General features: G+C 37.2%; 1 protein-coding gene across 2 annotated transcripts in view; it reads right to left on the reverse strand.

Annotated features, from left to right (window-relative positions):
• The window catches only part of FBN2 (fibrillin 2), a 157,269-nt gene that overhangs the window by 83,472 nt on the left and 56,021 nt on the right, over positions 1-17,776 (reverse strand). For both annotated transcript variants that reach the window (XM_042822846.1, XM_042822847.1), the window contains exons 9-17: positions 16,184-16,336; positions 15,198-15,434; positions 14,366-14,503; positions 9,028-9,147; positions 8,398-8,523; positions 7,641-7,763; positions 6,481-6,603; positions 2,575-2,727; positions 1,670-1,723 (exon numbers count right to left, since the gene is read on the reverse strand). In XM_042822846.1, the coding sequence (XP_042678780.1) occupies positions 1,670-1,723; positions 2,575-2,727; positions 6,481-6,603; positions 7,641-7,763; positions 8,398-8,523; positions 9,028-9,147; positions 14,366-14,503; positions 15,198-15,434; positions 16,184-16,336 (1,227 nt within the window). The remainder of the gene's footprint in view (positions 1-1,669; positions 1,724-2,574; positions 2,728-6,480; positions 6,604-7,640; positions 7,764-8,397; positions 8,524-9,027; positions 9,148-14,365; positions 14,504-15,197; positions 15,435-16,183; positions 16,337-17,776) is intronic.

A 17,776-nucleotide genomic window follows, 5' to 3' on the forward strand; every position in this document is an offset into this window, starting at 1 on the left:
ATCTTGCAGGAAAACCACATTTCATGATTCTGTTTCTCCTTATAAAGTTAATAATAGAATCATAGAATATCCTGAGTTGGATGTGACCCAGAAGGATCATAGTGTCCAACTCCTCAAAGTTAATGCTTTTAGAAAGTCCTGTCCCTCCCTTTACTTTTTATGTTGAACCAGACAGTAAAATCTTTGCCCTCATCAGTGCATTCGGATTCCTCCCACAGGAAGATTTAAAGGTTTTGGGCTTGTTAACCACAAGCTGAATGCAAGCACTAAGTATGTGGTGATGGATAGCAGCTTAATTAACAAGCTATGAATCAACTGAAAGTCATTCTATATGCCAAGACCTTCACTGGTAAAATATATTCCCATTCACTCAAGATAAGGATTCTCATTGCTTTTGATGAGGAAAACAATATAAACTAGCGACCAGACGCAGGATCAGTATTCCTCTCCTTCAGGACATAAAACTGGCAAACAATCTCCCACGGCGTAAATAGCAGTAGGAATAGCATCAAGAAAACTATGTATGAGCTCACATGCAAGATGTACAAAAAATACCAGTTTTATACAGGTCCCCCAAGAGATTATGGTATTTAGCTTGCAGTTGATGGAGAGCTTAACTAGTCTTACATTTTTAGTGAGAAATTTCATTTTCCACATATCCAAAAGACTGTAAAGCCTCCTACAAGTAAATCCTAACAGTAAGGCAGCATTTGTACAAAATCATGATGCATTGCATTTATTTCTTCATGAGATATACAAACTACATATTTCACATTGCTTTTAAGTTTGGCAAAACATTAAGAAATGAGCTCAAAAAAGCAAGGATAAAATTATGCACATGTAATTACTGAACCCTTCTAATACAGTGCTTTTTTTTTTTTGAAGTTATGTGACTTTTACTAGGTATCATGTTCCATTGGTCTCAGTCTGTTCCTTCTGAACTGAGTAAGAGTTTTAACATTGATGAGGATAAAAGCTATACAGATTAAATGCCTCGAAATATTACACGTACAGTATCTGGCTGCAACTTTATTAACTCATCAGGGAACAACCTAGCAATAAAACCACTCTTTCTTCAACCTGTCCTATTTAACTGGAAGGTAAAGCACGTCTTGCCCTTCCTTCAGGTTTGGCTCAACAACTGCTTCTAAAATTCCCCTCTCTGATGATAGAGAAAGAAGCTACAACCTTACAAATTCCAGCAACAAATAAAATCTCTCATTCTAGGAACTACATAAGAGGACTTTTTTTTAGTAAGCTTCCTTCCAAGTACCTCATCAGAGAAATTATCTCTGGATCTGAAGAACTGCTCCACTATTATTCCAAATGATAGAAAATCAGCTAAAAATGCAAGTGACCCCTGTCATTACCCCAATCAGAGGAACCTGTCTTGTATCCTAAAACTCACATAACGTCACATAATGAAAATCACATAATGAAATTAAAATGGACATTACTGTTTTTTTTCTTGCTGGATTAAGATAACATCTACGATTGTAGGGAACTAATTCTGGCTCTTTCTTTAGATGGCATTTAGTTATTATGCTTTAATAATGAAAATGCTACAAGTAAAATATTAGTTTCACGTACGTTACAGAACAATCTGCTTTTAAGTATATCATTTTTTCCCATCTCCAATCACATATACTAAATAAAATGTACAACATACCTCGTCCATCCACTGTAATGCCTATTCCACTGCTACACAGGCCATGAAACTCCGCTATTCATTGCAGCAAGAGATGTCGGGGGAAATAAAAAAACAAAGTCATTTGCAGTGTTTTGCTTTTTTAATCCTAAAATAAATCCACTTGATTCTTTCTCAAAATAATTTTCTACAATTTAAGTAATAAAATGTCAGTGTTCACATGAATTATAGATACCTTAGCTAGATATGATAGTAACATTCCACTCTGAACTTTTGCACATATTCAAATAGAAAATTTGATAACAAGAATGAAACACTAGAGTGATTTCATTATAGTCTTGACAGTACTTCTCGCTCTGATAATTACTTTCAACCACAATCCAGTTTTTCTTCCTCTAAAACAACATGGAATGGAATTACCATCCAAGACTTCTTATCTCAATTCTGTTTGCAAGAGTCTTCTTTTTTTTCACTGTCCATGCTCATTTGAAGAGCTAATTCCTATAAATTACAGATTTCTAAAGTGAATACAAGACTTCTCTTAAACTAGATTTACTGAACTATGAAATGTAAAGATTTATCAGAGATGTCTGCTTATTCTCTTTACCTAATCATTATTTAGAGTCAACACTTAATTCAAGTATCCAGTTTCATTCACAGAACTCATGTTCCTTCTTTTTCAGTTTTGTCACAGTCAGGGCAGCTCTGTAACTTGGTTTGCCTCAAATGTTACAATGCATAAAAACAGTCAGTACAGAATACCAGAGAGTTTGCTTTTCTTAAAAGGAGCAAACACTTTCGGTATACAATTCTATTAAGTAAACTGTTCATTTTTCCTAAATGTATGAAGTAAATGAGCTCTCTGAATAAGATTTTAAAAAAAAAAAAAAAAAAAAAACAGTAGTTGAAGAAATATAAAATTCTACCTGAGTTTTTAGCAGGGCAGGGGTGACATGGCTCTCCAAAACCATAGTCAGGATTGGCACAGCAACATTCAGATTTTGTAACAGCACCAGGGAAGGGACGAATGCATGCTCCTTTTTTGATACCTCCATAGCACGTGCTACGCATATGAGTATCTAACAAAGAGAAAGCAAATAAATATTTTATTTCTTTAGGCCCCAAGTGAAATGGATAGACACTATCTATGAAAGGGACTTGCAGGTATTGATGACAGTAAGCTCAGCAATTAGTCAGAATTTTAGGAAATTCTTTTAGACAGCTTTTAACATGTTTTGCTATTGCTGTTCATGCTGTTGTTTTTTTTTGTTTGTTTTGTTTTTGTTTTTTTTTTTGTTGTTGTTTGTTTGTTTGTTTTTTTAATTGGACATTTCAGGGTCAGATACCTTTTGCATAAATGTTCAAAGGATAATATGGGCTACCTTCCAGCAAGAGTGTTTGTGGACAGTCAACCTAAACATACAATTGAGAACAGCAGGATACAGAGTAAGCAGTCTTTAGTTTTTACTTTTACACTTCTGGAGACACTTGCTAGAACTTCACACTTGCTAGAATTTCAGGTATCTACAGACTAGGCCAGAGCATGGCTTTAATTATATTCCTCGTTGAACTTCCAGTAGAACTATGATATGGTGAGGTCTGAACATGAGTCTCAATTCACTTAAAGAGGATCCGAGGGAATGCAGATAGATGCCTTAAACATGTCCTGAAAACAACAAAGAAATTTGCACGAAAAATATAACAGCGCCAATTCCAACAAGAACTGGCAATTTCTTATGTGTCCTTCCAGCTCTTAGCTGTTAGCTGGCTCCTTCAACATGGCATAGCCTGTACATAAAATGTTGTCCATGGTCTCCCATAGGACAAGCAGTTCTGGAGCACAGCTAAATGGAGCCCAGATTTCAGGGCTCATTCTTTGCCAAGAGCCTAGGTGAAGCCAGTACAATTCACTTGCACTTGACAGCAGGAAAAGATTTTTATGCTTGACAACAATAAAGTATCATTGCACAAGAAAAGTCTGCTTATGTACCCAGCAAAATATTTAGTCGCACCACGTCCTTTTCCTTCATGTCTAGAAAGTCCAGACGTCAATCTGTTCACACTCTGCTATGAATAAAAGAGCTTTGATCACTGTTCTCTCACAGGAGTGAAGGTTTTCCCCTAGTTATGTGTCCAGGAGAGAATGAAGAAGCAATTCAAGAGAAGGAAACACCTGGAGGAGAAATTTTCAGTGGGAGAAAAGATTGGAAATTATGGAAGAAGTATGTTATTGGAAGGTCGTCAAAGATGTGAAGGTGGAAAGCAGCTGAAGGAAGCTACAGATGCCATATATTAGGAGGAAGCTTTTTCACCAAAGTTTTTATAAAAGAAGAACAGGCAACCTGATGGAGAATTTCTTCACAAATTGTAGGAAAACAGTCTAATCTACACTGACACTGATTCACAAAGCCCACAGAGAAGGAATAAATAAGCTCATTCTTCAAGAATCTAAAATACTGTGATAGGAAAAATGCTCTCCCAGGGCTGTGCTTCCCGTGCTCCATCTGCACATCAGCTGCTTGAGGCACCTTGCTAAGCTGAAGTTTGCCATGTCGCAATAGTTCTGACCACACGCCTCACTGATGAACCTGCTCTGCTCCCTAAATAGTTTGATCAGCCTTGGGCTATTAATTTCAGAATGCTGGGGAACTTATTTTATGCCCTGAACTATATCCTAGCATTGGTGCTTTTGTAACCATGTGCTTGTCTCTGGGATTTTATTCCATATTTTTCCGGAGAATGGTCTTGGAAGACCATTTATAGACTCTCAAATTCTGTAGTGAAGCACTTCAGCAGCTGGAAATATTAACACCACTGTATTTGTGGTCAGGGTCTGGTAGACCAGTGATTGACCTATTCTCAGTGAAAGCCACTGCACTTATCCAGATGTCTTAGAAGGATGAATCATGCAATGCTCATGACAGGCACTGCAAAATAACCAGACTAAAACTAAACTTAGCTATTTTGTCCTGGATGGCTGTATTTGGGCAGAGATGTGAAATGCAGACTGAATCATAACTAAAAGTACCTCAGCAGAGAACAAACAACATTGTACAAAGCTACAGCCACAGGTCAGTGCAAGTTCTGAGATGACACACATACACACAGAGCCAGCAGAGGTATCTTAGCATGAAGTTGCAGTTGAAAGTATAGCCAAATTCTAGATGTGTGCAAATACTATCTTGGCTCTGAGTAGTTATCTAACTGTTCCTTTTCCAAGCATTTGTTCTCCTTTACTGTTCTTTTTTTTTTTTTCCTAAACTTGAATAACATTTTGTGGTTAACTCTAAAATATTTATTAATGTTAAATGAAAGAACACTTTACTCCTTTATTCTATGAATAATCCCATCAGAATCAATGTTACTATTCAAAAGTAAAATAACACTTAAATTTGAAGTGAGACTATAGCTATATTTTTAAAGTCATTATTGTTCCAATAATTGCCTAGCACGTTTGTAGGATTACTGCTAGAAGGATGCTGCTCCATGTAACTTACTAACTTTCGGATTATAAATGCCCTTAATACAAATACTTTTCCAGCAGCCAGGTTGTCTTGTAATAAATAAGACAGAATAGCCAGAGAATTCCTGTAGCTAACACAGCATGTGTAAATATATACATACACACAAAATTCTGAACAGCAAACTGGCTCTGAAATTCCATTCTGAAGGTCATGTATAAGGACATCTTTGTTACGCACTATTGGAAATTTCCTCTTTTATTTTAGACCTGGAATAATTACATCATCTTTTTAAAGAGAATTTTCCAAATAAATCATGATTCTGCCTTATGATTTTTCCCATATTAAGGATATTTCCTGTTGAAAATTTAAGCTTTTATGGTAAACCCTAACGCTATGATATGTGGAATTAAACACTTTGAAATAAAACATTGTTCACAGGTGACAGCCAATTTGTGAAGCATTTCACTGCTAGAACTGTGGCAATGTTAGGTAAATGGGAACACAGAACTGATTCTTTGCAGCTGTATCACTGACAAGGGTGAAGATGAGGCCAACTTGGACCATGAAAAAGGTACTGAACAGCTTGTACTCAAATCTGGTTTTGCTGCTGTGTCATATGCAGTGAAATTCCTATATTAAAAACAGTACACAAAGCTTCTTCTCATTCTTACATCTTTTGACTGCTTTTCTCCAAACCTTTAATAAACTAGAAGAAAACAAACAACCTGACCAGAGAACAATCCTTGTTTCTGTTGGTTCAATTTTTAGTACAGTTTTGCTTACTAAAAAATCTCATTAGTTTAAAATAACAAATACTTGCATTCCAGCTGAATCTAAGAAACTGCTTTTTATTAAGATCAGAAGAGTAACAGGTAAACAAGAGGTGGTACCAGCCTGATTCCACAAAGAAATGCAAGCTTCTTGACTTTTAACACTGGCTTTATGTGATTGAATTCCTAATAATCAGCAATAAAGATTTGATTTCACAGAACCTATTCATCTAGGTTTTGCTCCTTCTTTTGCTAAAGTTTTATCTTTTTTAACATTGTGGTAGGGGGAGAATGTTTCCAGATTAGAGAAAGATAAGAAAACAGGAGTGCAAAAATATCAGTGCTCCACAGCAGATACACTTCCTTTTGTGAACTGAAGTAGAAGTTGTGCAACTGAATATAATTCTGAATGTATATACATGTGTACACACCTGGAAACAAACATATAACAGAGCAAAACAAAAAAGGTCAATTTTATTTAAGAAAAAGACCTCCTTGGTTTATTTTAATTCTACAGCTGATGACAACATGTCCCAGAAGGATATCATATAATGCGTAAGTCCCCTTACCTTTCAATTAAAAAAAAAGTCTCACTCACCTACACACACACGACCATCAACTCCAACAGCCAAGCCAGGTGGACATTCGCATCGAAAGGATCCTTCAGTATTTATACAATGACCATTCATGCAAATTCCCGATGTCTGACATTCATCAATGTCTATCAGGAGGAAACACAATTCAACAACATATTTGCTGTTTAAGCAGGTTTACAAATAGTGTTTTTAGAACACCACCTATTGTCTGTTTGATAGCAGATGAATCACTGAGACATGCTAGGTTTGTTTCTAATAAAACCTCAGCTAGGAATCATACTGCGTAATCAGAATTCCAGCTGTGCACTAAAATGTCAGAAAAAAACTTTATGGAACAGCAAGGTACTTCAGATTGAGCAAAATTAGTGATAAATGTTGCCCTTTGTTCATCTTCTGATAAAAGAAACTCACAGAATATCTGTATGATAGTGAACTTTAACTTCAAGTAATTTTTAATGGTTGTGAATTTCTAAGTGAATAGCCCAGCCATATATGCACATTAAGAAAAACACAAATAATATAAACAGTTCAACTTCAAGGCAGAAAGCTAATGTATTTACATGATTTTCTACCTCCTAGAAACGCCTCACACTCAAACCTACTTCTACTAGCTGCAACAGGCATTTTCCAGTACTTCACTTGAACAGAAACTAAATCAGGCTCTATTCCTAAACCATTTTATGCAGTGTTTCCACAATCTCATTTAAAAAGGATTCTAACTCTATTTACCAAATATGGTGTCCTAAATTTTGAATTGCTAGAATAGTGGTATAGAAGGAATATTCGAGCATGTTCAAAATAAAACATTTTAACCATTTTAAACTTCCTGTATTCTACTAATTCTACCATTTCATAAAAGGCCTGCATATTTTGCTGCATTTGAAACGATTCCAAGATGTTTCAACCTAATTTATCATCTGTTGCAGTACTTTGTAATAGTGCTAAATAATTCAGTTATTTCAAAAGAAAATTTAAGAATGTAAATTAAAGAACTATTTTCAGGAAGCGTAAGACATCCTCAGTAACAAATTAGTAAGGTGATAGTATGATATCAAATCAATCTGATGAGATTGCCACTTTTTGCACGAATGAAAATGCAGGAAATAATAATAATGCTGTTTTAGTCAAAATTCTCTCACTGTTACTCCACAGTTGTACATACCAGTACAGTACCGTCCATTTGGAGACAGAACAAATCCTGGTTTGCAGATGCATTTAAAACTCCCATCCTCATTTATGCACATCCCATTTAAACACATGTTTGTAGTTGTACACTCATCATGGTCTGCAAAGCATTGCAAAGAGAATTGTTTATACCTCTTCACCTCCAAAATACGACACAGTGTGAATAAGCAGTCATGAGAGATGTGACAGACTCCTTCACTTTAAGATTAAATTACTCTTTCAACTGATGAAACATCTGAAGTTTTCAATCTACACTGAAGCACAGCAGCAGATGTGTACACCATCATAATCAGTTGTTTTGTGTATTTCAGCAGACTGTGCATGGAATAACAATGCACAGTCTTTATTATGTGAAAGCTTCAATCACCTGTTCTAATTAAAAGCTTGCTGCAAACTGCTTTTTATCTTGGAAGATTTTTTGATGCAGAACAGCCAATATAAAAACAGTGATTTCTTCATCAATTCTGATATAGGAAGTGCTTACTGTGAAGCTTTAGGCAAAAATGCTACTGCTGGCACTGAACTACCTGTGTCTCCTAAGATGTAGCTTTGAAAACAAAAATGACATCAACTGTTATTTGAAAGCACACTGTTTCATACAATGTCTATTTGATCACAGAGGATTAAGTTCACATCAGGTCATGTCTTATTTCACAAAAGGTAAAGAGCACTATGAAGTACAATTTCTAAAATCACCAGACCAGTGCATGCCATATATGAAGACGAGTTCTTACCCACACAGTTTTTTCCATCTGTAGTCAATTCAAATCCAGCATTGCAAATACACTGAAAACTTCCATCAGTGTTTACACATCGGCCATTTTTACAAAGGACACCATTCTGGATGCACTCATCTATATCTGAGGGGGAGGGGAAAAAAAAAACAAACAGGGAAAAGGTACCATAAAATAAAAATGCATATAGTGACGATAATTCCATTGAAAAATGCAGGGGTGTTGCTTAAATATTACTTTGAAAAAAATAATAAATAGTTAAGAATTCGTCCTCTTTCCATTGGAGATACAAAAAAATAGCATCTTGCAAACTTGTGCAATAAACTTATTAAAAACTCTGAAAACCTGTCCAAACATTCATCTGCTTCCACACATAAATGCACACTTGCACAATGATAGTCCATTTCCTAATTTTTTGTAGAATTCTTGTTTAGAATGGACTTGTCAAATAATAGGTATTCCAGGATAATGGAATAACATCATCAGCGAAATGGCAGCCGAGAACAAGGATTCTAATTAACACAAAGTCTATTGGAATTTACTGAAATAGCACTAGCAACTACATTGAACATAATCTGACAGGAGACAGAACATCTGCAATATCAGTAGACACGAAGCCAATTTTCTTACCAATGCAAGCTTGCTTGGTAGGAGTTCTCTGGAAACCCGCATGGCACTTGCAGTAATATGAACCAGGTGTGTTGACACAATCTCCATTAGAGCATGGGTTGGACGTGCATTCATCAACATCTGTTGGCAGCACAGGGGAACATCAGTCAAAACACCACGTACACATCTTATTTTTCAAGCCTAGAAGCTTCTAAGTGAAAAAGACAGTAAACTGTCAAATCTTGAAACTTAAAACTTGTTCATGATACAAAATCATGACTTTCCTAAGAACACACAGTTCTCACAGCAAACTAGCCTGATATTTTCAAGAAACAGTGTCACTGCATCACAGTATCTGACAGTTGCCAGGTTAAAGCAACCCTTTAGTCAGCAAAGTCTCTTTTAACTGAATAACCACTTGTTCTTTAGAATATAACCAGCACTAATCAAAGAAGGCATTTAAAATGCAGAGCAGATCCTGTCATCTGAAAACTGAGACTATATTACAGGTTTATGGTAGAAATGTGAGGAACGGCCACGCACCAGCAGAAGGGATTCTTAATGAGGCTGCACTCTGTGTATGACATCTCAATTTTTTAAGCTTCACTGCAACCTCAGTCCTAGCCTGTTTTTACTTTTCAGTAGTGCTGCTTTTACCCTACTTTTTCTCTAGAATGAACCTTATTTTCCTCTTCAAAAGCTTTCAGTTTTTTGGAGCAACCAGTAATATAACCAGAAATACACTTCAACCAGTTTAAATTTTAGATAACTGATCAGAAATTACTCCCATCTCACACAGGGCTCTGAAAACTTATTGCCTTTCAAGAGCCCTTCTCAGGTTTGATTCCCAATGGCTTTCTGTGAACCAATTGTGACGCTAGACTGAGAAAGTTATTCCTAGCTCCAAAACCACACTGTTTGTTCCTCCCTCATTATGGTTTCTGAAGTCCTCCACAAGCTCCCACCTTTATCAGTTCTAGTTTTAAAACTTAAATCATTATATCTTGAAAATAGTAGCACTGAATTAGAGATTAAACTCACAAAAAGTATTTTTTTCCAACACAGGCCATTCTATGACTCTATGATTTTCACTTACTGTTAAATAAATGCATACTTCTTTAAAGTGCTGTAATATGAATAGCTAGATTATACATGTGCCAATTAGCATAAACAACATCACACACTTCACAGGATTTAATGTGTATACAGTTAAAACCAGTGGCATCAATATACAACTCAATAAGATCTAGGGCTACCCAAATCAATGATTTTGTGAGCTGGCTCACAATATTCCTGGTGGTTAGATATACCCAGATTGTTTGGGGTAAACAGTTAAGTAAATGGAGGTAAAACAAATGGAAGAATCAAATACCTTCTTTTACACATATTTAGCCTATTCCTTTTTGCATAGGCATCACTCCAGTAAAACCACAAGAATGAAGCAAAGTAAAGAAAAGAGAAATTCAGAATGTTAAATACAATTTAGAAGACAAAACATATCAGCTTTTCACATTGCAAAAAAAATATGTCTGTGTAGTTATAGCAGCTTCCTCCCCTCAGGCTTCTCCACAGTGCCTGTTTGTTGGGATGCTTCTCGTCTTGAGTAGGTATATTTCCCCAGTGCTCAGCCAGTTTGGGAACAAAGGAGATCTGAGCATGGCTCTATCAGAGCAAAGTTCTCAGCTACCAAAAAGATGTCAAAGTCTAAATCATATTTTCACATTAACATCTTGCCAAACACTGTAATTCAAATGAATTTACTGTATATTTATGTTGCTTTAGAATAGGGGAGGACAGAGGAAACTTACAAATAATAGATAAGGCACTCTTCTATACTGTTTAGTTTTCATACAGAGATTAGCATTTATGGCATATTATAAGCCAGTTAGCTTAATCTGTTAAAGAAATGTTCATGTTGTAAGTGGACCTCACTGTAAATTAATTTATAAATTCTACAGCAAGAATGCAATGCTCCTCTTTGAAATAGCTGACATAAGCTTTGAAAATCCCTGCGAAGCCTTGTGTGTGAGATGATTTTCCCATAAAACATTCATTTTAAATTCCTCTTATTTTTATAAGCTGTTGGTAAAAAAGGGAAATAGCAAATATATGTTAATATAAAGAAGTTGTTGGCTTTGAGTTTGCATTGCAAACATGCATATTCAAGCACTGTAAACAGGAAACATATGAGACAGATGTTTAGCCCATTTCATTCTATCTCCCTGCACACCTCTTTTCAGTGACAAATATTTCTTTTTCATCACTTACATCACAATTATATGCCTTTCTCAGGGTTTCACCTGTAACACTTGTCAGAAGAGACAAAATGGAACTTCCAAAACTCACTTAAGACTTACTGTGATGAGTGTGAAGATCCATTATAAAATTTAAAACACAGAAGTCTAGTTGTCTGGTAATACAAATTGCAACAGACCACAGCTATTTGATTACTGCCACTTTCAATGTACTTACAGTTTTATATAGGGTTTTTATCAACAAAATTAATTAAATGTAGCAGTATTACAAACATGTACCAATTTGAAAAAATGACTTTTAGTGTGAGATCACTTAGCACTGCTACTGGTCCTTAAGCTTCATCAGGTAACATTCCATCATGAGAGATGCATAATGCAAGTTTAAGTCAAAGTGCAGTATGTAATTTCCAGTACTTAAAGAGATCCTATCAGCAAACAGCACGTTGATTTTTCACATGGTCTCATAGTGATAGGAGAAGAGGGGAAGGAACCTTCCTAAAGGAAGGTTGATCTAAGTTAATCATTAGAAGGAAATTAATTACTCAGAGGGCAGTGAGGCCCTGGCACAGCTGCCCAGAGAAGCTGTGGTGCCCCATCCCTGTAGGCACCTGTAGGTCAGGTTGGATGGGGCCCTGGGCAGCTGAGCTGGTGGGGGGCAGCCCTGCCCACAGCTGGGGCTGGGTGGGCTTCAAGGACCCTTTCAGCCCAAGCCTTGATTTGTCAGAATACCATTGAAATAATGATTTTCTTTTCTTTAAACAAAAATGTTTAATAACTTCTGGCTTCTTAATTTACTGTTTGGGGAGTAGGCAGCCAGAGAGAGCAGCATAGAAGCAGAGATCATTTATGTACCATTAACCCTACTTTACTTGGTGAAATTCAAATGTTATCAATACCCCAAGTCGTGTTATTTCAGTATGAGAAAAGTACTTAATTTAGACTGAAGCAACCCTCTAATATGAGTTAATATGTATCAATACACACATGCAGTCAATTTCTTGTCTGAAGTTCCGAGACAACTTTACGTGATTCACAGCAACTAATATTCACAAACCAGCACTTCAATGTGGCACTTATACACTCTTACTACTTCTCTGTAATGCCATTAGAAAGTAACAGTGAAACAAAGCTGTGTTATCGAGATTAATATTCATAAAGTTCACCATCTCGTACAAGGTCTCCCAAATGTAAGCAGCTCCTTAAACTACAAGCCACTGAAAAGTCAAAATAATTAGTAATGATTAGTTCAGATTATTTAAGTATGCCAGCTTTCAGGAGATACTTAGAGCCTTCCAAAATAGTTTCCCAAGAGTCAAGGCTCACCACAGTCTGGAGATAACTGATTACAGTGACACAAAATTAACTGCTGTCAACAAATGGCAAGAATTCTAAACACAATGGAAACAAAGTATATCCAGGCAAAGCAGACTTACACCAACATTCCTACTCCTCAGCTACAATGCACTTATACTTACTGTGGCCCAAGAATGTAGCAGGAGAATAAATCCCCAGTATTTCTCAGCCAGATAAGTGTTCTATAAAACTTTTGCCAAAGAGAAAAAAGCTGATAAAAGTTGGGTTTGCTATATATATCACAGATGACAATTTAGAAGATGAACCTTAACACTCTCCAAGTACACAAAAAAACTGAGAGAAAGGTACTAAACTACTTTCCTTAGTCCAGCAGCTCCGTGTCTTCTTGCATTGGGAGACTTCAAAATGCATATTTCTCCAGTTTAGAGATGAGGATGTGGTGTGGGACCACATGAAAGAACTTGCACAAGGTCCAAGCAGAAGACATCAGTGGCCTTTCCTTTGTCCACCAATGCCATCAGTCCATCACAAAAAGCTACCAGACTACCAGGCACAGTCTGCCCTTAGTGAAGCCATGCTGGCCGTCTCAGATCACCTGCTCATCCCTCATGTGCCCTGACAAATGTTCTGGAAGGTACATGTCTTCTAACCAATGTACCTGCAGAATCCCTTCTTACATTCCTTGCCAAGTTCAGTTCTGTGCCTGCCCCATCTTCCCCTGCCTCTAGTAGAGCCCCAGCACCATCTTTTTTGTTTCCTAATTTCAACCCACAAGCTCTCTCAATCTGTTTGTGGCTGTTTCTCAGGGGACAGAGGGCAACTCCTCCAACCCCTCTTGCCGGGCCTATCCCTTTTAGAAAGTTTGTAGCCCTCAATCGTAGTATTCCAGTTGTGAAATCTGTCCCTCCATGATTCTGTGGTAGCAACTAGGTCACAGTTTTCTAACTGCACCACAGTTTCCACCTCCTTCCGCATATTTCCCATGCTGCATGCACTTGTGTACAACCACTTCAGCTGGGATACCAGCAGCATTATTTTCTTGAAGGAAACTCCCAAAATCCTCTGGGACAAATCTGAGTTTTCCCTGTTTGTTTCCTCAAGTGACAGTGTTCCCAGTGTTCCCCTGGCTCTTCCTTTGCCATTCAGTAGCACAACTCTTTTCCCTCTCAAATCCAGTTTATAACCCTGCTGCTGAGCCTAGTCAGCTTGCTGACAGTGTATTACTGCCTCTCCTGTTCAGTTATGTCCCGTGTGATGTCAACATGCCTGATCTACCAAGGATGCATCCACGATCTTAGCATTCACAACCTTTAGTGTGGTGACATCCATGTAGCCACATATTCACATTCCATTCTCTTCCTTCTGCTCAGGTCCCAGTTTCCAACTGGGATGATTAAGAAGAGCACTTCCTGTGTTCCTGATCCCTTCAACATCCTCCCAGGGGACATATCAAATTGGCGTGGGAAAGGAAAACAGTGACATCAGTAACAAACAGGGGCATCCAATGTAAACTACTATTCAACTCTTGTCCCATTTCACTTCTCCAGAAGGCAGCACGCCAAGCCAGAAAAGTCCTGGTACTCAGTTTGCAATTCAGGAGGAAAGGAAAACATGCAATTCAGAGCTGCAATAATTCCCAGCTTTTAGTTGATGGCCTTGGATTACAACATTATTTTAACGACTCTAGTAACTACAATTTTTTGTGATTCTCTGATTCTGCATTTTCACCTTATCTAGGAAACACTAGAAAGTAAAAAAGACAGTAACAGATCTAAGAAATTTTTACTTACCAATACAATCACCATTTGCATCCTGCTTATACCCCATATTGCACTCACAACGGTAACTAGAGATGGTTGGTATACAACGTCCATTTAAACAAAGGTTTGGATGATGCTTACAAATGTCTATTGTCTGATTGAGTATTGCTAATATGAAAAATAAACAGCAGAACACAAGTCAAACATTTGTATTTTCAAGTACAAGTAAACTTTACATATATGAGAGTTCACTTTGGGCTTTCAGTCAAGAAAGTGTTCTTGCAGAATGGGTGAGTTCTACGTTTGGGAAAACAATGAAAGAGAATAATTTATTTTAAGTGCTAAGTATTTTGGAAGTACTTTGTAATTTATTAGTGCTGACAAAGACGGATCAGCAGGCACCAGCACAACTGGAAAATCCAAATCTTCATGGTGAATTGGGAAGCCAACATATGAGCTGTATATGACTAAATAAACTGGCATAGAGTTAATAGATAAATCAATGTAAAGCTCTTACCACCAGGAGACTGTGATAAACACAAAACTTAGTCATGATAAGTCATGTGGTAAGTGAAAACAACTTGTAAACACAAAGCCAAAAGATGGCTATAGGCTGAAGGACTCTCTAAGTGAAGCAAAGAAAACAAATCCATACATCTGAACTCCTGTCAGAAAAAGGACTCCCTAGCCCTCTAATATGTGATTTGAAGTCTCCTGTATGTGGCTGAATGCAAAGGCATGCTAAGAACATGTGTAAAGAACACAATGCCATTTTCAGAATAAATACAAAGCAGAAGAACAGGAAAAAAAATTGAAAGAATCAAAAAAGAGATTAGAAAGTAATAACAACACAAATACTTACTTAGCCCTGTTATTATTGGGCCATTCCCAGTGGGGGTCTGACCACCCGTTCCTACTCCTGCTCCACCTACGCCTGGGGAGAAACCATTATTTCCAGGGATAGGAATGAATCCTGCTCCTCCTGGGCTGTAGCCATTGCCATTGCCACCTGGAAGGAATCCATTTCCTCCAGTTCCACCACCACCTCTGGAGCCACCTCCAGCAGGCACACCATCCACACAAAGCCTGCGGTGTTCATCTATTGAAGAGGAACACGAAAAGAGGCGTAAAGTAAATGAGTTCTTCTAAGTCAGCTTATTAGGAAGATACAGATCTTTGCGCACTGCAGCAACCTCACTGTCTTTACTGTTATGTGTTCCCTCTCCCATTTCTAATCTCAAGGGAATTCCACAGTTGTGACAGGTGTTATTTGAGGGAGGTCACTAAGAATAATAAAATGAAATATCTTAATTTAAAACCGTACGTTTAAACCGTTTTGTTGATGTTTCCAACAACAATAACTCCCTGATACCTCAGAGATTTTGATACAGATAAACTGGAAACACATTTCATGAGGGATGAGGAATATTGTTCTGTGAGTATAGAGTTGAAAGAATAAATGAAATACTGATGCATTCCTAGTTCAAAGTAACGTGAAATTTTATGAAAAGAGAGAGCAGCTGTTCCTTTAAATCGAAATGAACTATGGACCCTCAGAGCCATTTCCTCTTTGAGCTTGACCACAAAATCTTCCCCATTTCCCGAGAACTATTTCCAATGTCAACAAAAGGACGTTAAAGAAACTAGTCCCAAACAATAAAGGACCAGAAAAAAATTGCTCACAGATGGAAATATCATTATTAAAAACACAAGAATGAGTAATAATCTAAATCTCTTTCTTTTTAGCCTACATTTTCAAGTAGTTTAAAATGATCTCCAGCTAAAGTAGAAGGGACAGCAAGGAGAAAACAAAACAAAACAACAAAAAACCCCCACCAGACCACTCACCAGATCCTCTAACAGGACACATCTCTGGAACAGATCCAATGGCCCAGCACCGGCCAGACTCACAGCAGCACTGCCTTTTGGTGAATCTACCAGGAAGTTCCTGGGCACAGCGGCCATTCACTAGGTTGGAGAAACATGTACTTGTCCTCTGATCTGGAAGCCAATTTAAAAAAAAAAAAAAAAACAACAAAAAATAGTAACGTGAACTCTCAAAGCTACTTTCCCTTATTCAATTCATATAAGCACTAAAATGTTTGAAATGTTGTATCTAAAAACAAAGCAAAACATCCAATAAGTATCTGAGATGATCAGTACCAATCCATTCTATATTTAATTTACTTCATGTTCTTTTAGTTTGGGTGATACTAGAATTGCATTAATCTAACATCTAGTTGTCAAACTCATCTTTCCTTCTGGTCATGACAAGTACTCAATTTCTTTCAGAAATTATTTTGTGGAAAGGTACACTTTTTATATTAGCATCGTCAACACTCAGTACAGAAGTTTTGGGAAAGAACAGAAATCCTATGGGTATTACACACAATTATTTCAGACTTTGTTAGGTGAGTTTTTAGAAGAAAGCAAATAGCACGTTCTTCAGATTCAGATCCCAGCCAAGATCCCAATGTATACAGGACATAAGGACCTCAATAATTACTCATTCTCCTTTACCAGTCCTTCCCTTTTCTTGGTTTCAATAGGGCAAGCAACAACAGGCACAGACTTAAACACAGCAGGTTTTGTCTGAACATCAGAAAACATGCTTTAACTATGTGGGGGAGAGAGCCCTGGGAAAAGCTGCCCAAAGACTGTGGGGTCTCCTCCATAGTGATATTCCAAAGTCACCTGGCCACAGGACCAGGCACCCTGTTCTGGGTGCCCTTGTTGGGTCTGGGATTGGATTGCATGGACTCAGAGGTCCCTGACAATTTCAACCATTCTGTGACTGTTACTGTAGTCCCAACCACATCTATCCTTATTCACTACAGGTATTACCTACTGAACAGCATCACTGATACACAGCTTGTAAAAGAACAAGGCTAAGCCAATAATAAAATTTGAAAAAAGAGACTATCAGCGACTAAATATTTTATATCACAGCCTGCTCTGCTACTCAACAATCAAAAATGGAAGAAAAGTATATATTTCAATGCAGTCACAGTAAAATGATTAGGACATTTATATGCAATTGCTACTCAAATGACTTGAAGAAAATCATGTTACTTGCTGGACTATGACAAACTTCTACTAATTTACTGCAAGGAAAAATACTTAGTTGATCAATTTATTACCTCTGCTCATAATACAGCTTCAATATGACAAAGAATGGCTATAGCAGGTTCCCAGACATAGTCACTGGAAAACAATAAACTCATTCTATTTTAACGTATTCATTTCAAAAAGCTGCTAACTTTGAAACACTATGAGAATCAAGTAGGTATAAAAAGCAGATATATACAAGGACTGAAAACTAGCATTGGTTTTATTTAAACAAGCAAAACCAGGAGATTTCTTTTTGCAAAACTCCTACCAAGTATAGCCTCGTGCGAACATCATCATGCTCTTAAGAGCATAATGCAACATTTTCCCTTG

This window comes from Centrocercus urophasianus, unplaced genomic scaffold (genome assembly GCF_019232065.1).
Source record: "Centrocercus urophasianus isolate 14NV4802_14NV808 unplaced genomic scaffold, USGS_Curo_1.0 seq_21, whole genome shotgun sequence".
In the NCBI taxonomy this organism is placed as follows: Eukaryota; Metazoa; Chordata; class Aves; order Galliformes; family Phasianidae; genus Centrocercus; species Centrocercus urophasianus.